Source organism: Cibotium barometz, chromosome 57, assembly GCF_041138505.1.
Source record: "Cibotium barometz isolate CiBa-2024 chromosome 57, ASM4113850v1, whole genome shotgun sequence".
In the NCBI taxonomy this organism is placed as follows: Eukaryota; Viridiplantae; Streptophyta; class Polypodiopsida; order Cyatheales; family Cibotiaceae; genus Cibotium; species Cibotium barometz.
This window is the reverse complement of record NC_141102.1, coordinates 22,699,212-22,723,377: the sequence shown is the minus strand read 5'-3', so window position 1 is coordinate 22,723,377 and position 24,166 is coordinate 22,699,212. Positions and strand designations below refer to the sequence as shown.

General features: G+C 41.7%; 1 protein-coding gene across 2 annotated transcripts; it reads right to left on the bottom strand.

Moving 5' to 3' along the window:
- Positions 1-4,201: 4,201 nt before the first annotated feature.
- On the bottom strand, positions 4,202-10,911 carry LOC147606560 (microtubule-associated futsch-like protein). Of its 2 annotated transcripts, none has more exons than XM_086791721.1 (9): positions 10,656-10,911; positions 9,983-10,073; positions 9,237-9,828; positions 8,825-9,080; positions 6,656-6,714; positions 6,283-6,322; positions 5,061-6,181; positions 4,790-4,859; positions 4,202-4,692 (listed from the first exon to the last, which is right to left on the bottom strand). In XM_086791721.1, exons 1-9 carry the CDS (start codon positions 10,678-10,680, stop codon positions 4,535-4,537), a joined length of 2,412 nt encoding a protein of 803 aa, XP_086647847.1. In that variant the 5' UTR covers positions 10,681-10,911; the 3' UTR covers positions 4,202-4,534. The 2 variants fall into 2 exon arrangements, 1 of the variants encoding a protein (XP_086647847.1); XR_015264940.1 differs by having other exon boundaries at positions 4,331-4,692; positions 5,045-6,181.
- Positions 10,912-24,166: the final 13,255 nt, after the last annotated feature.

Here is a 24,166-nt window from a genome sequence, read left to right as displayed (position 1 = left end):
AAAGTTATCCCGATGCTCTCGTTCTTGATTCAAAAGAATATAGAGAGAATCAAGCTGTTCCTGAATAGTACGACGGTGGTGCGGATATTCACCCATTTCCTGACAATTAAAAGGAATAGGAAAAATTTAAAACAAGAGAAAAGATAGGGTTTCTTATCTCATATGGAATGTCGAGCTAGATGTGAATCCTGCCAAGTTAGCTCAATACACAAATGCATAATTTTTCAAGAAATAATCCATGTACTCTTTAAAATTAGAAAACTAGCCGTAGGTTAAAGCAACATTTTAATGATATCTTCACTAACAAGCTGTTTATATTATTCGTACTTGATGAGGATTTAGAAAACAACATTATTTACAATAATTTGATTAAAGTCTCAAAACTTCTCTTGAGGTAAATTCTAAAAATCTGTAGAAGAAATTCAAACTAACTATATGTACATGGGATCCTTTTCCATAAAATATGATGGGAATAGTCAAAAAATATTTTCTTTTGTAAAACATTTTATTGATCTCATTTAAGCTTATTTTTTAAAAAAAACTTATCAAAGCTTTATAATAAAAGCTTTTTTTAAGCATTTCTCGGCCTGAAACTATGAGCTCAGCTAACCCAAATTTAGAGAAGAGGTCATATATTTATAGATATGGTCTCTTTTAAAAAAATTCAAAACTTTATACTAAGCTTTATCTCATAAAGCTTTTAATATTAAACTTATTAAGCTTATTAAAAAGCTTATAAAAGCTTTACTATAAAACCTGGCCAATGCCCAACGCCAAACGCTGGAGCGCAAAAAGGAAACAGCCCACGAAAAAGATTCACAGCATCTAATAAAAAAATAAAAATAAACATTTTAAGCTTATAGCTAATATAAGCTTTGTAATAACAAAGCTTTTAAGCTTAAATAAGCACAAATAATGGTCTGAAAATTCTCCCTCCCCTGAAATTCGCAGCGCTAGGCGTCACCGGCCGTATGGAGAAAAAAAATTCAGCGCCTCCTCGCGCTGCCGCCCGGGTATGAAGAAGGGAGAGAGAAGCGGTGCGGCCCGGGTATGAAGGAGGGCGAGAGAGATAGAGAGAAAAAGACTAATTAGAAATTATATATATATATATATATATATATATATATATATATATATATATATATATATGGCTTTTACTCATTTCTCATAGACTAGTGCGCTTTTTCTAATTGAGAGAAATTAAGAAAAATCCATCACCTCCCACCCTTGATTATAGAATTCAGACAATCTTATTGGTTTAGCAATCATGCTATGACCCTCCATGCTCCTCTGCTTGCTCTTTCAATCCGTACGGACAGATTAAGAAGAGGATTAGTAAAGAGGAAGGTGGTTTTATGGTTTTGGGAAACCCACTAATGGTTTTCCACCTAGTTTTACCCTTTGGGCAATAGATTGATGGAGATTGATTACCCAATGGTTAAAAACAAGCTTTATTTCATCCATATATAAACAAAAATCTTTAAACGTGTTCTTCTTTCATTTAAATTCAAGAAAATTACCAAAATCACCTCTGTTTTTGTCTCTTTCACCTCTTTTGACCGTCTTCAAGAAAAATAAATTACACCAAAGCTCTTTTTTGTCTCTTTCACCTCTTTTGATCGCCTTCAAGAAAATTAAATTACACCAAAGCTATGATACCACTGAAACGGGATCCTTTAATCTTCTTGAAAGGAATAATCAAAAACTCATAAAAATACATCAAATATTAAAACAACTACTTGAATTAAATTAAACATTAAAGCATATAACAAAACATAAGGCAAGAGAAAGAAAAACATCACCATCAACACCATGCTGGGTGCAATTTTCCCCCCCTTGTCCCTGGCCTTCCCCCACACAAGAGTATAGCCTCCAAAAATATACAAAGTGTGCTTTTAGAGAGCACGACACTCTTCCACAATAAAAATAGAGTGTCCTAAAAATTGGGGCTAGGGTAAAACCTTTAGGCTTTAATAAATTCCACAAAATGTATCTTTCCTAAAGTTCAAAATGGAAAAATCATTTGCTAAGATTATGCTTGTAAAAATAAATATGATGCACATAAGAAACATTCTCCTCAACATTATTCATCAATTCTCGTAATCTTCTTGACGTGAAAATATAAGCCCAATTAATAATTAAATTAATCCCACAAATATTAAACAAGCACAAACCATAACCAACTCATGACTACCAGGCGTAAGTACTTCCAGGGATCACCCTGCCAATACAAACCTAACTGAAATAATCATAGACGGCCCCAAGCATACGTCATATATCGCACGTATTAATATTTTTAGTGGTGTCACCCACGATATTAACCTAACCGGCATGACACAAGAGTAACCTAGGCGTCCCCAAATTACTCAAGAGAGAAAAAATAATATTCTTAAAGAGAACTTAAAATATATTCTCATAACATCCCTTTTGCTTGAGTTTGCAATTGTTCTCAATTGTTGCAGGTTTGCTGGGTTTGAAAAGAACGAAGGATCTCAAGATAAGCTCAAAAAAATTTCTCGACATCCATTTTGCATCTTCTTAAGGATGGTTTTTGAATGTCAAAAGATATTTAAATAACATGGATCATAACACTTTCATAGTATTGAAAATTTATGAGTTTTTCATGATGATAAATATTTGAGTTTTTGATGATCAAAAAGGTTAGATGATATTAGTATATGATAAAGAGCAAGGTTAGATATTAAAAATAAATTTAATTTATGACATTAAAATCTCTTGTTTTTCACCACATGAAAACACAATAAGTCTTTCACAATGAAAATTGAACTTGATTTTGACACTTAAAAGCACGATGGATTAACATGACGTAATATAGCAAGGTCTACTAGTACTCAAACCGCACGTTGCCACAATATGTAAAAGTCATTAAGAAACGAAACACAAGAATGGAAGCCGAAATACAAGGGGTCAATCGAAAGGATTTTTTCTTTATTTTTAAAAAATCCAAGATTTCTTTTTTCTCTCTTGTCCTTGTGCCTTGGTATAGATGGCTACCCTTCCTCAATTTGACTTCAGAATGAAAAACCTGATTTTTTGCCTAGGTGTGAAAAACGAAAAACTTATAGTTTTTCACACCAAAATTAAGTCAAATTTGTGATGTGAAAATCCTATGTTTTCAAGTGGTTTTTTACGATGACATTTAAACTTGATTTTGACACTTTCAGATGGTGTAATACAATAACGTCTATGGCTTCCCTCCCTGGTATGAAAAGCCTAGCTACACAACACTAAGCTACACAAAGGGTGAAATGCAAAAGTTTTTCTAGCCATTGCAGCATGGCAAGAAGTTTTGCTGTCAATGATGATAAGATCTCCTTTGCAAGAGCCCTCTTGCTTTTTGTGCTCAATAAACTCTTAAAGAGTGGGTGGATACTTGTGTTTCCATTTTTGGTAATCTCTTTTTGCAAACGGCTGCTGATTCTTCAGACATGCTTGCACCATGTCTAACCATCCATGTTCAGTCTTGAAATTCTTTTCATTATGTACCTCAACTGCTTCAAGTTCTCTTTCTTTTCTTTGTAGCTACCCTTTTACCACTCGGATTTGGTCACTTTGAGCTTTAATGTCCTTTTCTCTTCATAACTCCTCTTAACAACACAAGTTCTGATAATTGTCTTCACAATCTCACTTTTTGTCTTTGAATTCTGTCAACATAAGGAATGCCCATTGTCACATCTAATGAACTGGAAAAAAAAAATCCTACTAGATATACTCTTTTATGGACTAGGAACCAGATATACTCTTTTATGGACTAGGAACCATTTGGAAGGATGATTCTAGTTCATGGGGTACAACAATCTCCCTGTACATTATCATATTTTTACCATGCTCAGGCTTTGCTTCATGTATCACTTGCATTTCCCATGTTTTGTAAGGTGTGCATCGTGCATGTACACAATGGCATGGAGAACAATATTGGAAGAGCAAGAACAGGAGGAATGATCTTAACAACGATCCCATGATTGTTAAAACACTTATCATAATAAACGAGCCTACTTGTGCTATACCAATGTATAGACACTCAAATTATATTAAATAGACACATTGCTGCTTGTTTAAACTATTGGCATAATTTCTAGTTTCAACTATTCACAGGGACATTGGATCAACTTGCCCAATGATGTGTGGTCGGTCACTCATCAATGGGTGGTCTTCGGCTCCTGTTCTTTACGCTTTGTCATTGTTCTTCAAAATTGCTACCGATGCATATTATTCACAAAATCATGTGCTTGGAGTCTTAAAACATCTTGTGTTATGCTGAATTCGGTTGGTAAACATCTCATGTATATAGCATTTGAAATCTTAGATAACACAGAAGAGAACAATTCCATTAACAGAGTACATACATCTTGCAATAACTATCCATAATCTCTAATTTCTATCAGAACGTGAGAGCAGCTTTCATTTAGGTTTCCGAGTTCTGCACACTTTATACTGGAAGGGAGCTTAAAAGCAATCTAGACATCAATCTAGGAACTACAGGAAACAACCCAAAAGTCCTAATCACACCACATCAATTCTCAACCTTCAATGGCGTTCCGGGCTGCTGCCCACGTCGTTGACGAGGAGTTGAGACGGAGCGCGGGGTTGAAACAGACCGAGGAGTCGACACAGGCACAGCAGTATCCCCAGCGGGTCTTAATCTTGCAGAGCGCCTCACCCCTGCCGAACCTGCGAGAACCATATCCAGTGTTTATGTACAAGATTTTAAGCATTGTAGAGCTCTAATCTTACCTTTAGCTCTAGTGTTTCAGGTACGTTAACATACCTGGTGTTGCTATCAAGCTAGTAGCATCTGTTTTTTGCATTTCCAGGCCTGCATCGTTATTCAAAGATACCTGCATAGCAAAGCTTGCAGCTTTAGGTCAATGAAGGCAAGGCACCTAAACGGTAGTCTTTCAAGAGACTGAAATGGAACTTCTTTCAAGTGAGTGAATGGAACAAGAAACTTTTCCAAATCAACAAAAGTACTGATTGCACAATGAATTTATCACCAGCAAGCAATATGCATAAAGAACCTGACCAGGTGAGTACTGCACCTCTTTGTGCTCGTCTCTAGCTTTACTAGCACTTCCTTGTGTTGGTGTGGCCACAATGCCATCTGCAGCATTGAGGCTTTTCAGTGGCAGACCCACCTGTCTAGTTTCCACATCACTGCCTGGGGCTGTAAGCTGGCTGATTCTGGCCTTGCTTCGGGTTCTCGAACCTGCTTCAGTATTTGACACATTTGCTTTAGAGGATGATCTGGGGGTTGAAGTTGACAGCCGCTTCAGTTTTGGCACAGCAGCAGCTGCTGCAGACTTCTCTCCATTCGGCACAGGACTTCCATCATTCTGTTTATCTGATGCAGGAGCTGCTTTTACTCTCCCATTTCGACCTCTGTTGCTATCAAAACTGGAGCTGCTCTTCCTGTTCGCTTGAGATACCAGCGCACCATTCTCTTGCAAGGCTGTTGGTTTCTCAGTCTCAGCCTTGCTAGCTACATTCTTGACTTTCCGGCCTTTCTTGAAACTAGTCTCGCACTTGCGAACAGCTTCCACTGGTTCAGAGGCCTTGCTACTGCTCTTTCCATCAATTGAACTTCTGGCAGATTCATCATGGCTTTCACCTGCTTTCTGAGCTACATGGAACTCACTTTCTGAGGAAGATGCATCTTGGTATGCAGAAATTTTTGAATGCAGGCCACTGAGACTATCACAACTGTCCTCATCTGTTTCCATCGAGAGACACATTTGCTCCCCAGAAAATTTGGCCAACAATGTACAGTCCTTACTCTTCTCAAGGGCATTCAGAGCCTCCTCTTGCACATCATCAGATCTACCTGTATCAGCTTCCCTGGATAAGGTATTCCAAACATCCAGACTAGGCATAGATCCAGTAGACACAGCTTGCTCCATATCAGCAGTACTTAAATCTGACACATTTTCTTGATCAAAGACAGCAGAATCATCTACCATCACTGAAGCATTCAAAGCACTGCTACTTTGTTTAGGACAGACCAATGTCACATTATCTTCAGTCCAAGAGGATGCCTTATTCTTGAGGGATAGGGAGTCATCGGGGTCATCCATACTAGACATTATGTAGGAAACTACCTCCCTTGTAAGACTGTCAACATCCATGGCTTCAACATGCCCTGCATCCATGGCTTCAATATGACCTGCATGCATGGATTTGAGTGGGTATAACTAGTAGCATTGTCAAAAGCTAATCTACAAGCTAAAAATCAACTGCATTACACCTATTGGCTACAAATGTTACCTGCAACAAGCATTGGAGTATTATCAAGGTGTAGAACCTCCTGCAATATAGATTAGCTTAGCTTTTAAGTTTCAAAAGCGTCAGTTTGAAGTAAAGTCCAATCGCAAACATTATCGGCACCCAAACTTTGTTTTGAAGAGATGCTATGTATTAGCCCTTATTTTGACTTGGAAGAAACTTTGCATTTGATCTATTTCGCATAATATTTGAAGTAGGTTTTTTAAAAAGTCAGTTTGACCATCAGCCCGTTACATTTATAGAGGATAGCACAATAGATTATAGACCTGCAGATGAATTTTAAAATGCCATCATGGAATACCAACATTTACATAACATAAATAAAGAGCTAAAGGTATGCCATTACTCTGCCTACCTCATTAACACTCTTGGCATCCACTTTTTCTTCCAGCAATGCATTATCAGGTATCTCATCTGTGAAAAATAGTACAAAAATATCATTGTGGCAGGTGAATGATATCATCATTGTGGCAAATAAATTAGAACCAATACTTTAACATTCTGTGTCAATTATGAAAAATAGAACCAATGCTTTAATGTGTTGTGTCAATTAAAGCAGTATCACAAAAGTGAGTGTGAAAGAAGGCCAGATGCCTCTCATTGACAAAAGGGAGAATATGTGTCATGTGCATTGCTCATGGACATGCCTAATCTCAGATTTGCAATCAAACTATTTAGGCTTTGTATAGGCTTAGAGGAAGGCCAAGAAGCATTCGGCAAGAGTGAGGACCAGTCAGCAGCATTGGGGCAGTCCACATGTGAAAGTGATGCATTTAATGCTGAATACCACCTTTATGATCTGCCGGGCTGCCTTTCTGTGATTGTGATTGGATTGATGGATTCTATTTCCTACCAAGTGTCCTTTGTCTCTGTGTGTTTGTGCATATAATACTTTCTGTTGAAGGCTTTAGCCACCAACACTTGACAATCCTGCTATTTGATCCTACTCACAGTTTTTGGTTACTAAAAATGGGAGGTGCATGTGCAGACAGTTATCCATGGGTAGGAGAAGAAGCGTTTCATTAAGCCCTGCATGGGGTAGGGGTTGCAAGGAAACCAAAGATCGATCTCCAAGGAGAAGAGATCATGAAGTGTTCAAGGACAGGGCATGAAGGACCAAGGGACAAGACAAAACAGACGCAAAGATCTACACAAAAATCAGAGAGGATCTAGAGTATTGCAAGGTTTCCAATAGAAGGTTGCAAGAAGGCTGACAGTGGGATTTCATGAGGAGACAAAGGGATGATGACAATCATCCAAGGTCAAATGTTGGAAGCCCGTCGTCAAGTTTAGTAGAGGGGGATGTCATGTGCATTGCTCATGGACATGCCTAATCTCAAAATTACAGCCAGATTAAGACCAAATTTAGGCTTTGATTAGGCTTAGAGCCTAGAGGAAGGCCAAGAAGCATTTGGCAAGAGTGGGGACCAATCAACAACATTGGGGCAATCCACATGTGAAAGCGATGCATTTAATGCTGAATGAGGACAGATCTGGCCAACAGCTCTTTTACCTGGCTAACCGGAGCATTAGGACTTCAAACAACCTTTTGGAAAGTGTGCTTGTGGCCACCAAGACATTGTATAAACATTTATATATTTGGTATTTATGAATATACTGTAGATTAGGTGAAAACCCTGCATTGTTCTCTCTCCTCTCCATCTCTCTTCCACATGACTGCATCAGTGTTCTTGAAAAGCAAGGCTGAAAGATCAGACCCATTAGAGCTTCCATGTGACAATATGTTCAATTTGTACTAACATCTAGTTCTTAATGGAGACAGCTGCTTTGAATTCAATGACCAATCTCAAGATCTAACCAGTGTTCCAAATGGATTGCCGGTCACATTTATACAATAAATTCATGAAGATCACAAAGCCTTTTCAGAGAGTATGCCACTAAGGAATAATATGGAGACACCCTTGGTTTCTTTAACCGTTCTCTCATTTGGAACAGAAGATTGAGCATAGGGAGCATTCCATATTCAATGGAGGACCCCAACCAGAAAACTTATGGACCTCTCAAGAATCAATAATCACAGGGAATGGGCATTTTTACACTCAGGAATGTTGGGGATGGCAGCATCTTCCCGTTCCCATTCCCGTCCCATGTCACTCTATAGTCACAAGGAATGGCCATTCTCAATCTTTTCCGTCCCCATTTCGCATCCCATGCGATGCTTGGACTAACACTGGATGCCAAGGTAATCCAGCAAAATTATGGATGGCAGAGTTAGGCATATAACATATTCAAAAGCAGCTGCTGTAAATGCACCAGAAATAAAACAGAACTAGACTGGGCAAATGTTGGTGTGTCGATCCATAATAATACTTCACATTTGCTACCTAGGCTAAAAGGGTCTTGATTGTCCCAGAGCAAACCTATGCTACTTGCAATTTTTATAATGTAGTGATCTGGTACTCAAAAGTGACTAATTCCTTATGTAAAAGCAACTAAAATGATCCAGTGAAAGGTCTACAAAATTAATACCACAGAATCAGATAAGAACAGTAACAGTAGATACCTGAATAATTGACTTGTTTCTCCAGGGTTTGATCTGCCAAATCTTTGATGTCACCATTGGGAATGCCCCCTAAATCTTTGGCAGGCGTGCAAGGAGATAATGACTCACTAGTGCCGATGGCAGATGCTTGAGAAAACAAAGATTCTTGAACTTCTTCTGTGACACCATAGCATAAGAGCACTTGTTGAATGCCATCAGACCACAGTGAATGTCGTTTTTTGTATGCAATCAATTCTTCTCTGAGCAGATCTACTGGCTGTTGAATACAAGAAAGCTTATCAGAATGTGCCATATATGCTGCATGTCTTACAAATCAATGATAAGACCTATCATAGCATCATTCAGCAGTTATCTAGGGAGACTAGGGTTATGATTATGTACTTAAAAATTTACTTGGAACTGTACTGCCTACCTCAGCTTCACACTCTACTGCAAGGCGAAAGAACCCAATAGCTACTGCATGCTTCTCCATAGCTTCAGCTAGTTTTACTTGATCTAGCCAGTAACGAGCAGACTTGAGCACTCTCCCCCAATTCTGGTCACCAGAAGCTGCATGTGTGGGGGGGGATTTCTCAGAGCCAGAAACTAGCTTTTTGTGCGAATTGGCAGTAGCCTTGCAAAGCCTATTGGTTTGCTCAGATGCAGGGGCCTGTTTCTTACCAGGCATCCCTGAAATTGTTGCATGAGGGGGTATTGATGTGCCTTTATTAGGGAGTACTGCTGTGCCCTTATTAGGAGGTACTGCTCTGCCTTTACTGGCTACGTGGGCAGGAATACCCTTAAATGGTGGTCCGCATAGTGGTCCTTGAAGAGAAACTCGTTTATTAACCTTGGGCTTGGCTTCTAGGGCAGTGATACCGCTTGAAATGGAATTGCTGTTATCTGCCTTCGGGACTGCAAACTTGGAAGCAACAGAATAACGCCTGGATGCAATGGAAGTTTTGTTCATGCACTTTCCATTCACCTCCCCCGTTTTCTTTATCACACTCGAGAAATCCTGCTCACTGTGCATGTACACCATAAAACCCTAAGAGTCAGCACAACCACCATAATCAAGGCCATGGCCTAGCATTCCCCTTTCCAATATTTCTTTGGAAAATTACGCCTGTGCCTTTATTATGTCACAAAGAGCTTCGGGACAAAACGCAAATTGTATACCTTCTAGAAACCGCATTTTCCCTTGCCGTTATCTCACGAAAAGCAGTGTCACGCGGCTCTGGTTTAACCTTCGACCTCGATCTTGCTGATACTGAAACATGGAAACAAGACGCTCAGACACAAGCTCCAATCGGAACATGGAGACAAGAGGATCAAACACAAGCCAGGCATTAAAGGTGCATAGCTTTCCACAATGAATTTTACAAACATCATAAGCCGTTCTACACCAACGCGACATCGGCCAACCATTAGAAGCTTCAGCATAAAGACAGACACTAGCATACATTGGATCTCCAGACAGCGAGACTCTAGACTGGCGGAAGACATGAGCCATCTGTGCCTGCCTGAACCATCTGTGCCTGCCTGCTTCAAAGCATGTGAGATGCTTCAAGCTTGTGAAGCTCTTGCAGAAGAACTTCGTGAAACAAGGGGCATGCAGGCACTGGTACAGAAAATCGAACAACTAAATCAAGAAACACACAAAAAAAAAATGGAGCTGAAATTGATGATGAGCAAGCCTTTCCGGAAGCACGTTGAGGACAGTCATAACAGGCAAAGAGATGGCATTCAACATGCATACCGATCGGAAAAACGAACGCATGACAGAGCTATGGCGAGAGAAACACAGAGGAAAGAAAGATGCAGGAAAGAGGAGGAAGAGGAAGGCAATCACCAGGGTAAGGAGTCGGGGGATGCATGATGGCGCGTTGCTGCTGCGACGAGTCGCTGTGATGTGCGAGTTGTGTGGCTTCGATCGACCGATTCGAAAGGGAAAAAAGGCGGAAAGATCAGAATGAAGAAGGGTAGAGACGAAGAGGGGAGGAAAGAAGGTGAAGTGAGAAGACGGCAGAGGTCGCCATAGAAGCTGTGCTCTAAAGCTTCGGCTGCATCAACTGCGCTCTTTCTGTCTTTCTTTTACGGTCCGCGGGAAGCTCGCTCGGAGACCCGCTCTCCGCTTTATTTTGAAGAAGGGTGGGAAAATTGATTCCGCTCCCCCCTTCGTGTCCGGACCCATGTATGGATATATCATGATTTTGTTTTATTTAATCATCATTGATTAAATTCTTATTTAATCATCATTGATTAAGCTCTTAATCTCCCAACCCATTCACACACTTGTTTCTGCATGCAAAATGGGCTTAGCCCAACTGGTTAGGGTGTTGAGCTCCCCTAGTATCAACTCCCAACTGCGGGTCCGAATTGTTTTCTCATGACTGTGTTTCTGCACCTTTCCTAGACTCTCAACATCTGTGCCATGGTTTGATGCCAAGGGGTTTTTTGCCACATGCGATATGCAAGATGTCCCCCATACCTTCTTGTGAAACTAGGCCTTAGTTGTGATGGTGTTTGATGGTAGTCCAAATGCTTGTAAATAATCGGTGCTTCGAATATGAGTGTAAATCCGTCTAAAGAGAGAGATTCTCATACAATTTTTGAGCAAGGGAATCCACATGTTTGAAACTGCAACAAGCAATAGGGCATGGTAGTAATATGTGTGCCACTTATCACCTGAAACCCGAATAGACAACAGATGCCAATTTATTTAAGCTTATTGTCAGAAGTGGCGTTCAAGGTGAGCTTTCATTAAAATTGCTTCCCTTAGCATAAAAGGCACACACCTTGTTCATTGATCACATGGACTAGCTATACTTACCACAAATGTGCTATTGTGATGTGCTTTGATAAGGCCCAAGGTGGTCCATTTGGGATACACATTCCTTCCAAAAATTTACGGTCTCCAAGTAAAGAACTACACTTGCGTGTAGGGGAATTCTTAGCGATGGTTCCAAATCCTAGATTTCTCTATTATCCCTTATCCTCATATAACCTAACTTGGCTATGAGATACTTCACTCATCCATCTATGTGACCTTTTTCATCATAAGAACCTATCGGGGAGAAGTTCCCTTATCCTCATACAACCTAACATGGCTATGAGATACTTCACTCGTCTCCATCTATGTGACCTTTTTCATCATAAGAACCTATCGGGGAGAAGTTCCCTTATCCTCATACAACCTAACATGGCTATGAGATACTTCACTCGTCTCCATCTATGGGACCCTTTTCATCAGAAGAACCTATCAGCAGGGAGAAGTTCTACACGAAACTGCTATAGCGAAGTTGTTTCTACATGAAGCTATTTTATATGAGAATTGTCCATTTTCTTTAGAGGGTGTTGTTGTGGGGGGCCTTGCCTAAGCTTGGCTAGAGGGATGGTTGTTGGTACAAGTCTGAGATGCAGGACTAGTGTTGAAGAGGCATGGATAGCTTTTGGTCTTGTCCAACATTGAGGGTGGTGTTGTGGGGGGCCTTGCCTAAGCTTGGCTAGAGGGATGGCTATTGGTACTTGTCCCAGATGCAAGACTAGTGTGGAAGAGGCATGGATAGTTTTGGTCTTGTCCAACATTGAGAACAATGTGGTCTAGACTATCTAAATGGTGTAAAAATGTGTTTGACCAATATGTCTCTTGGTCTCATTGGTTGTTTGGGGAAGAGGATTGATCCTTCTGAGGAGGCTCATTGTACCTTTACTACAATGTCTCCTGGTCTCATTGACTGCTGTTAGGGAAAAGGATTGGTTCTTCTTATACCTTTATAGACATAAGCTTACATGCTTATGGGAAATATCCATAAATACTTTGCAGTTTGGATCCTTCGATCAACACGAGGTTGATGCTTAAGCTCTTATTTGTGTGGTGAAGGTAAATGTCTACTTTTTATGCAAGTCAATGGTTGGCACTCCACTACCTTCCAAATTATTGCTCGAAGACTCTGATCACGAATACTCAGGTGGTACTCAAATGGAAGGCTTGGTTGAAGTGGTACTTGAAAAGAGAGAAAGGGGACAGATACACACACACACCCTAGCATCACATTTTGCTCTCATTCTCACTCATACACAAGAATGGGCTATTATGGGGAGAAAACTGAATTAGGGTTTAGAGTTCATTCATGGGAGACATACACAGAGAAGCAAGGGAGAGAGAGAGAGAGAGAGTTGTGGGGATAAGTCAACTCATGAGAAAGCATGAGTGTGTGACTCCCCTATCATACATGTATATTGCACTAGTACACACAGTGCACTTAGTACATTAAAAGTACTAAGTGTACTATGTACTATAACTTATGGGCTTGTACACACTATAAGGGTGGGCATAACGCCTTTACCCCAACAACCTCCCACTTAAAGGCAAAGTGCCCTTAAGTAAAGGAAAAGAAAAAAATCAGCATGTACATGATAATATACAAGGCCATATCAAGGCTGAAACTGGCCTCATCCAATGCCCATCAAGTGTCTGCAATGAGCAAACCGCTCCGGAGGCAAACTCTTCGTCAGCAGATCAGCCGGGTTGTCATCCGTATGAATCTTAACAAGCTGAATTTGCTTGTTCTCTATCACCTCTCTGATGAAGTGATACTTTACATCCACATGCTTCGTCTTTGCATGAAAGACAGGGTTCTTTGCCAACTGGATGGCACTCTGACTGTCACAATGCAACAATGGAATATCCCCTGTATAGCCCAAATCAACCACTAACCGAGATAGCCATAATGCCTCCTTGCAAGCCTCTGTGGCTGCAATATACTCGGCCTCTGTAGTAGATAAGGCAGTGCACTTCTGCATCCTGGATATCCATGACACAGCACCTCCTGTGAATGTAAATACATAACCGGTAGTAGACTTCCGGTTATCTGGATGACCGGCATAATCCGAATCCGTGTAACCATGCACTAATGCATCCTGTTTGCCAAAGCAAATGCACAAATCCTGTGTGCCCTTCAGGTATCTCATGACACCTTTCACTGCTTCCCAATGCTTCTTGCCAGGGTTGGCCATGTATCTAGAAACCACTCCCACTGCAAATGCAATGTCCGGCCTAGTAGCAACCATGGCATACATGAGACTGCCACAAGCTGAAGCATACGGAATCTTGGCCATATCAGCCCTGTCTCTATCTGACTGTGGGCTGTCCATAGCACTGAGTTTCACATATGGAGGCAAAGGAGTACTAGTCTTCTTCCCCCCGTCCATATTGAACCTCTGCAAGACTTTGCCAATGTATTCCTTCTGAGACAAATACAACACATGCTGATTTCTGTCCCGAAGTATCCGCATACCCAAGATGTGATTTGCATCACCCAAATCCTTCATATCAAAGGTTTCATGCAGCCTCTTCTTCAAGGAATCCATCTCTTTACGAGATTTCCCGGCAATCAACATATCATCAACATACAAGATGAGGATCAATAGACTGCCATCCAAAGCTTTCTTGGTGTACAAGCAGTGATCTATGTCACTTCTCCTGAAATTCTGAGATTTCATGAATGTATCAAATTTATGATACCATTCTCTTGGTGCCTGTTTGAGCCCATAAAGACTCTTTTTGAGCTTGCATACAAGCTTCTCCTTTCCACTCACTGCATAACCCTCTGGCTGCTGCATATATATCTCCTCATGGAGATCACCGTGAAGAAAAGCAGTCTTCACATCCATCTGAATCAAGTCCAGATCATCATGCGCAACCAAAGCCAACACAGCTCTAAGTGTGGTCATTTTGACCACTGGAGAGAAGATCTCATCAAAGTCCACACCATATTCCTGCTTGAAGCCCTTAGCCACTAACCTGGCTTTGTATCTTGGCTTTGCATCTGGTGCAACTTTGAGCCTGTATACCCACTTGCATGGCAAAACCTTCTTGCCTGCAGGCAAAGGCACCAACTTCCATGTTCCATTTTTATGCAGAGAATCCATCTCTGACTTCATGGCACGCTCCCATAGAGCCTTGTCTGCCCTCTGTAAAGCCTCTTTATAACATGAGGGCTCCCCACAGTCAGTAAGCATCAAGTAGTCAACCCCTGGAACAAACCTGTCAGGGGCTCTGGAGGGTCTAGTGGACCTCCGTACCCAATGACCATCATTTGCAGGTTGCTGTCCAGCCTGCATATCACCCATTGGTGGCTCCTGTTCCATGCCATAAGGCTGAAATATCATGCCCGGTATCTCCTCTAACTGTGGTATATCCATAGGGATATCTTCTGCCATCTCTGGCTGTCCATTTCGACCATTTTCAGCACCATTTAAGGGCTGGTTTTCCTGCTGTAATGGCTGATTTACAGCCCTTTGTTGTTGTCCATGATGTCCATCATCATCAAAGATGACTCTGCCAGGCTCCTGTTGCCTTGCAGGCTCCTTATACATGCATGTTTCATCAAAAATGACATCATTGCTGCGTATGATCTTTCTATTCATGGGATCCCAAAGTCTATACCCCATTTCACCTCTGTCACCATATCCTAGGAATATGCATTTGTGAGACTTAGGATCAAGTTTGGTGCGCATTTCCCTGCGTATGTGCACGTACGCAACGCAACCAAATACTCTCAAGTGCTTGTATGACGGAGGCTTCCCTGTCCATACCTCTTCTGGCACTTTCCCACCAAGCCTCGTGTTAGGTGACCTGTTTATAAGGTGAACGGCTGTCATAACAGCTTCAGCCCAAAAACCATGAGGTAATGCAGCATGTGACAACATAGAACGGACCTTCTCCTGAATGGTCCTGTTCATCCTCTCTGCTGTCCCGTTTTGTGGAGGATCATAAGGAGTAGAGAGCTCCCTCTTGATGCCTTTAGCATCACAAAAGTCCTGAAACTGTTTGGACATGTACTCTCCACCATTGTCGGAACGCAAAGCCTTCAGTCTTTTGCCAGTTTGATTCTCAACAAGAGCAACAAACTTCTCAAACACTGAGAATGTATCACTCTTCAAACGAAGAGGATAGACCCACACCTTGCGTGTGGCATCATCAATAAAAGACACAAAGTATTTTGCCCCTCCCAAAGAAAGCTGAGGCATCTCACATACATCTGTATGCACAAGCTCTAACTGAGCATCTTTCTGTCCAAGAGCTTTCTTGTGGGGGCACTGTAGTTGCCTACCATATATACAATGCTCACAAAACTGAAAACTTGAAAACTTTAGAGAAGGCAAGTAACCCAAACGAGACAATTGCTCCATTCCCTTGACACTCATGTGTCCCAACCGGCTATGCCACATAGAGATTTCCGGCAGCTCGGTTGCATTTACATTAGCATGGTGACAAACACCTGCATGCATAAAGTAAAGAGTGTCCACCTTAGAGCCTCTGGCAACAACCAGTGAGCCCTTACTAATTTTCCACTTTCCACTACCAAATGTGGTAACATAATCAGCATCATCAAGCTGTCCAGTAGAAAGCAAATTCTTCTTGATCTCAGGCACATGCCTGACATCATGGAGCATAAGCTGTGAGCCATCTGAAAACACAAGCCTCACATCACCTCTGCCAAGTATCTTGCATGCATGGTTATCACCCAAATAAACCACTCCTTCATTGCCAGCAGTATACCTGACAAACAAGTCTCTGCAACCTGTGACATGAAAGGAGGCACCTGAATCAATGATCCATGAGTGCATACCATGACCACCTGTAAGAAGTGAATGGGCATCAAGTGAAGAAGTAAATAGGACCTCATCCTCACTGCCACCTGCATGTGACACATTGATTTCTTCGATCTTGACTCCACTTTTGCCCTTTGGCTTTACATCTTTGGCTTCATCCTTCTCTTTGTCTTTGCCTTTTCCCTTTTCCTTTTGATCATTTTTCCATTTGTAGCATTGCTTTTTGATGTGTCCCTTCTTGCCACAATAATGGCATTCCAAATCCTTTTTGGAGCGAGACTTGCTCCTTCCCCTTTCTTGGCTTTTCCCCCTTTGCTGGGATCTCCCACGTGCATTCATTGCATTGGACTTTCCAACAGAGTTGTTTTTCCTGTTCATCTCTTCTTGAAGAAGAGCACCCTCAACATCTGCATATGACAGCATAGCATTTGAATTGCTAGTGGCTGTCCTGAATGTGTCCCAGCTCTCTGGCAAAGTGCATAACAAAAAAGTGGCTTTGAACTCATCGTCCATTGCCAACTTTTGATTAATGACTTGGCTGACAATACCATTAAACTCATTTAAATGGGCTGTCATAGACGCCCCTTCCTTCATCTGAAGACCTATGAGTTTCTTCAACCAATACACTTTGCTTGAGGCACTTTGTTGGGCATACAAGTCCTGCAATCTCTGCCACATTCCCCAAGCTGTCTTCTCTTCACGAATGCTGAAAAGTAATGAGTCTGACACAGACAACATGATAGTAGATCTTGCCAGCTCATCCATATCTTCCCACTCTTCAGCTGTAAGAGAAGCGGGCATTACACCCCTTTCTTTGATAGGCTTGTGCTGCTTTTTCTGGAGCAACACATTGTAGCACTGGGTTTGCCAAATATCATAATTCTGCGAGCCTTCAAGCTTCTTGATGTGAAGCAATGAAGAGCTCTCACCTGTGGTTGCCATAGCAATATGCAACCTTTAATGCCTGACTCCCTGCAAATGTGCAAACACTGCACCCAAAGCACACAAAGTGCTCACAAATGTTCTCCCAAGCTTTATCTCCCACTGCGGAAGCACAAATGCAACTTTTCTCCCACTTTTTGTGATGAAAACACCAAAATCTGGTTGCTGCAGATTTTAGACAGCACCTTAAATGTGCTCTTTTGCCCTTCCAAAGTACTGTATAACAGTACCAAGTGCTTACAAATGATGTACCAAACCTGTACCGGCAATTTCAGCAGCTGAATTTGAACCTTTTGATCACTCAAAACAGTGTACAGCCATGTCAAAACATGCACAAAGCTGTGCCAAATCTGTACCAGCAGGTACAATAGCAATAAATGCTCTCCTGGCTGTCCAAATGAGTGAAAATCAGACTTTTACAGTCCTGTACACTGCATAAAACAGTCCCGAACAGAAATTGGGCAAAAGCCCCTTGACTGCAAGCTGATTTTTGAGGATTCAAGGCATAAAAGTCTCGCCTGCTGCTTTGCCAAGCTCAACAAGCATGCAAACTTGAAAAGCCCCTTGATTTAAGATCAATTGCTGATCATACATGGTACATTGACGCACATGAAGGCATCCAGAGTGTTCACGATGCTTCCCCCTGGCCACATATACATCCAATACATGAAAGCCCCTTGATTTACAAGCACATTGAGTGCTTGTAAGGCATCAACACATTATCCACAGCATCAAATGCGATTGCCTGCATGCAAATCAACTCAATCGGCACAAAAGCCCCTTGATTTGCACTGCAATTTGCTGCAATTTTGCCCAAATGTGCCATTTTTCACATCATACAGCATGTATGAGTTCTTAATTGCACAATTACATCAAAAACCCCAAATTTCGACATCCAATTTCCTGCAAATTGATCCTGATTTGACCAATTTCCTGCAAATTGATCCTGATTTGACCAATTTCCTGCAAATTGATCCTGATTGTGACCAATGTCACCCAATTTTGCCAATTTTGCTCAAAAATTGAGCAATTGGGCACCTGTACCTGCTCAATTGCTTGAATTGATAAGAAATTCGCAAAAAAATTGAAGGCAAATACCTTGTAATTTCTGATTTGCAGGAAAGAGGAGGGGGTCGTGCTGATGCTGCTGTGCAGTCTGATTCTTGGAGGTGATCCTTGGAGAGCTTTGATGGCTGCTCCAATCAAGATAGTGGAGCCAGAGATTCTGCGTTGCTGGGGCGCATCTCTGCTTCACATTTACTGACGTGGAGTCGTGCAGTGCTTTGGGCGAAAGACGTACACACGTGTACAAACGGACAGAACCTGGCACCGGGTTGTGCTCGCCCACAGCCTAGGTTCGACTTGGCGTAGCGCTTGACGTATTCGCCTAGCTTCGCCGTCGACGGGCTCCCTTCGCTACTGGCCGCTGACGTCTTTGCTTAGCGCCAGTCTACGCACAGCATCTGTAGTCGACAGTCCACGCTCATCGCTCATCCGCCCAGCGCTACAGTTGCTGCCTTCGCTCGCTTTTTGGACCAGCCGACGCTACACGCCTTGTGTCAAGTCGTCCTTCGCTTCACTTTGCTGCTGCCTTCGTTCACTTCGCTTTGCTGCTGCCTTCGTTCACTCGCATGCCTGCTCACACTGACTGGGTCACAACCGACAAGCTACTTCAGCCCTCCAGGTTCCATGGAGCTACACGCTTTCCTCTTTGATGGCTGTGTGAAATGAGAGCTATGCAGCAGAGAGATTCAAAGGGCCAGAGGCTCTGATACCAGTTGATGGGGAGAAAACCAGAATTAGGGTTTAGAGTTCATTCATGGGAGACATACACAGAGAAGCAAGGGAGAGAGAGAGAGAGAGAGTTGTGGGGATAAGTCAACTCATGAGAAAGCATGAGTGTGTGACTCCCCTATCACACATGTATATTGCACTAGTACACATAGTGCACTTAGTACATTAAAAGTACTAAGTGTACTATGTACTATAACTTATGGGCTTGTACACACTATAAGGGTGGGCATAACGCCTTTACCCCAACAGGCTACCATGTCTCCATCTCCATTCTCATTCACACAAACCCATAATATAACTATAGGTGATAATGTTCACCCAAGCTAATACTAGATAAGTTGTCCACGCTTAGCCACTAGACACAGCCATTATTCATCACACACACGCAATCTGATATTGTCTAATCACACTCTGCCATCTACATCATCCCAATGAACTTGCATTCTCAACATTGCCCCTTAATTTCATCATATCCATCTCATGTCCTTCAAGTTATCTTTAAAGTACTCATACTTCTCTTTCCCAAGGGATTTCGTGAAGATATCAGCCAACCTATTCTTAAGTCTTCACATAAACTAAATCAACTTGTCCATCCAACACTTTCTCTCTAATAAAATGATAGTGAGTCTCTATGTGTTTAGTCCTTGTATGATACACCAAATTATTGGCCAGCTAAATACTACTCATGCCATAATGTATAATAACTGCTCCATCATGATGTTGTCCCAATCATCATCAAGTAGTTTCCTTAGCCAAACCACTTTACATACAACCATAGATGCTCCTATACACTCTTCCTCCATGCTAGATAATGCAACTGTGGGTTGCTTCTTATTGCTCCAACTCATTGTAACACTTTCCATGCTAAATGCATATCCACTAGTAGATCTTCTGTCATAAGCACTTCCTGCCCAATCTGCATCTGTGTAACCATACACCATCACATCCTTTCCATGCTCATCAAAAAATAGACCATAATGGATAGTGGTCTTCACAGATCTCATAATCCTCCTGACAGCATCTTCTTTGCTAATAGCCTAATCAAAACATGTATGTTACATCGCGGTAGCCACCGCCATAGACTAAGAGGGCAAGGAGCTCTAGTCACCACCCAACCATAGAGGAATGTGGATAACACCACACTCCTAGGCACTTATAGGGGCCTGCCCACCCATAAGCCTTCCCGTCCCACCCAAGCGCTCCGACTTGGGCGCCCTCACCCTTAGATCTTGAATGTACCTGCCATCCACACTCCAGCATACGGACTCCACATCCGATCGAGCTCCCACGTGCTGTTACAAGCTACATGATAATGTAGGCTCCACATGCTTCACTGTAGATGTCATATATGCTTCACCGTAGATGTCATATATGCATAATGCATAGCATGCCTTCTATATGTCAATCTCTAAATTGGATATCTCATCGTTTGTGACATGCTCAATGTCCATGGGTCACTACAAGCTTCATGAGCTTACATGTCATGTTCTCGCCATTGGATTCACGTGGTGAAGAGAGATGAATGAGAGAAAGATGATTGTGCACAAGAGAATAAGATTACACAGAAACATAATGAAGCACACAATTCTCACACCATGTACAAGTATTTATAGGAACTAAGGCCTTATCTTCTGACCTAAACCTTAATAAGGGACGTTCACACCTAAGAGAGTGTTCACACCACCTAGACACAACCCACCCCATTGGGGCTCAGATAATTCCAACACCCCCCTCAAAGAGAAGGTGATTTAGAGGGCAAACTGGCGCTCCCGTTGGGATGTTGGCACGTGCAGGCCGAGGCTGCTAGGGGACAAGAAAAGGAGGAGGTGGTGATGAGGCTGGATGACAATGAAAAAAAATGCATGAAAGAAAAAAACATAAGTATGAGGGTGTCAAGATTGTGGCTTATGGCGATGTGTAGATTAACGCATGAGCATGATACACATGAGCATGTCAATGTGTAGATTAATGCATGAGCATGAGCACACTAGCCGGAGCATGGTGGGAAGGAAGGATCGAGGTAGTTGAAGTGGCTCTGATACCATGTTGGATTTATATAGTGAAGAGAGATGGAGAAGAGAGAGATTGTTGTGCACAAGAAAGCAAGATTGCACAAGAACACAATGATTGTATTATGAAGCACATAATACTCACACCATGTACAAGTATTTATAGGCACTAATGCCTTATCTTTTGACTTGACTCTTGATAAGGGGCATTCACACCTGGCGCCTTATCTTTTGAGCTAAATCTTAATAAGGGGCATTCACACTAGACATAACCCACTCCACTGAGGTTCAGATAATTCCAACATGGAATTCCCAACTCATCACATCAAGACTCTCTGAACTAGATAATTCATAATCTGCATTCCCAATGCCAATGCCTTCAACCTTCTTCTTGCCTTTGTCTAATACACTGCTCTCAGTACTCACATCATTTCTCAATCTCCCTGACCATGGACTCACATTTTCACTACTAAATGTCTCATGTGGCCCAGACATACTATTAGACTCCTCCAAAGGCAAATGTACATCCACATTGGCATCAATATCATTCAAACATGACATTCTCACTTTCCTTGTACCTGAAGGTTATTCAAGGAAGAGAAAGTGGTTATTGTGGGGCTTGAATCGAAAGGCAACCATGGCTATGGAGTAGTAGATAGGGAGAGAGATAGAGAGAGAACACAATGTAAACTAAAGAGATAAAGTGACTAGCACACATACTAGAGTATATACAAGCGGTCCATAATGTGAACACGCTAAAGTGGAGTAGGTAGTTGTCGACTAGTCGGTGTAGTCCAGCTATAAAATCTATGGCGAAGATATGTCGGTGCCAGCTACCAAACCTGCCAGTGATGTAAATGTCGAACAGTCATGCAGGCGTCTCGTGAGTGTCATCTCATGTTGAGCTTGACATCTCAACACTCCTCCACAAGCTCAACTCCATCTCGTGAACTCCAAGCATGTCTCGAAATCTACGGAGCTTCTGAGCTCCCAAGTTGGCTTACAAACCAGCCATCCCAGACTTGGATCCCAGACTTGGACATGTCTAATACGTACTGTCTCTGTGATTGACAGCTAAATATCATCTGGTGTGCGAATAACCACAATGCCCAAAAAGTAGTGCAGATCTCCCAAATTCTTCATGTCAAACTTCCTTTTGAGAAGACTTTTCACATGCTCAATCTCTTCCACGTTGTCACCCCAACAATCAGATCATCTACATAGATGGTGATGATCACAATACCCTTATCACTCTTGCGCACATATAAAGAGTGGTCTACATCTGCCATATGAAAACCAATAGTGACAAGATACTCAACAATCTTGTTATGCCATGCTTGTGGAGCTTGCTTCAGCCCATACAAGGCCTTACAAAGCTTATATACATACTCTAGGCGACTTGTATCCTCAAAACTAGGTGGCTGATCCATATACACTTCTTCTTGAAAGTCACCATGCAAGAACACATTTTTTACATCCATCTGATGTAAAAACCAGCCTTTAGTTGTAGCCACCGCAATCACAGCTCTTATAGTTTCCATCTTTGCCAACCAGAGCAAACGTCTCCTCATAATCAATCCCATGTGTTTGCGCATATCCTTTGGCTACCAATCTAGCCTTGTACCTACTTATGCTACCATCACTGTTATGTTTCACCTTATACACCCACTTACATTCAATAGCTTTCTTGCCTTCAGGCAATGGCACCAAATCCCAAGTCTCATTTCCATACAATGCATCCATCTCCTTATCCATAGCTTTCTCCCAATACACATTTCCAATAGCCTCATCAAAACATTTGGGCTCTATAACACCTGCATAACTTTTGCCATATAAGCATAGTGATGTGCCACATAACCATCATAAGTCATCCATTGGACATGGTTTTTGACTCTTCCAGATCTTCATAGCTTTGCATTCATGGCTTCCAAAGCCTTCTTTACACTAGGTGTCCTCATTGGTGGAATCCCAAGATCCTCATCAAGGCTCATCTTTGAGCCACTAGACACTCTCCATCAAACAAAAGAATGCCATACAGAAATATCAGGCATACCAAAGGGCTCAATCGCTTTCTCTTTACCTTTATGTGATGTACCAACTAGATTTCCAGGACTGGTATTATGACGCAGCTTGCCACTCTAGGGTCTATCAACAACACCGCTGCATGAGGAGTCTCCTGGTCCACTCAATGACCGTGATTGCTAACTTGCATTCTGTGCAACCACATTTCCACTTACATCAGCCCTAACAACATCTGTTTTCGGTAGTATACCAGCTACTCATCTCATCAAATACAACATCCATGCTTACCCTCAATTCACGTGTAGCAGGATTATAACATCTATATCCCTTTTTCTCAAGGGAATATCCAATAAACACATTTTTCTACCTTTGGATCCAACTTCGTACACAACTCATCTAGCACATGCACATAGGCAATACATCAAAAAAACTTTCAAGTGAGACAAATCAGGTTTCTTACCACTGAATTTCTCCTCTTGCGTCACATCATGTATGGCTATAGTAGGAGTCATGTTCATGATATAAACTGTTGTAGAAACTGCTTCACCCCAATAGCTATGCGGCATATTGTTCTTTGTCATCAATGCTCGTGCTATCACTGCAATGTGCTTGCTTTTCTACTCAGCAACTCCATTTTGCTATAGAGTGTATCTACATGTAAATTGTCTCTGAATGCCATTCTTCCGTAAGAAATCAGAGAACTCATTGGAGAAGTATTCACTGAATGCCATTCTTTCACAAACAAGAAATCAAAGAACTCATTGGAGAAGTATTCTCCTCCTCCATCTAACCTTAAGCACTTCACATGCTTTCCTGTTTGCTTTTCAGCCATCACTCCAAGATTCTGAAAATGAGTGAAAACTTCACTCTTGTCATGAAATACACCCACACTTTCCTCATGTGGATATCAATGAATGTTACATAGTACCTGCAGCCACCCCCATAGACAGTTTTTGCAAACATCTAAATGCACCAC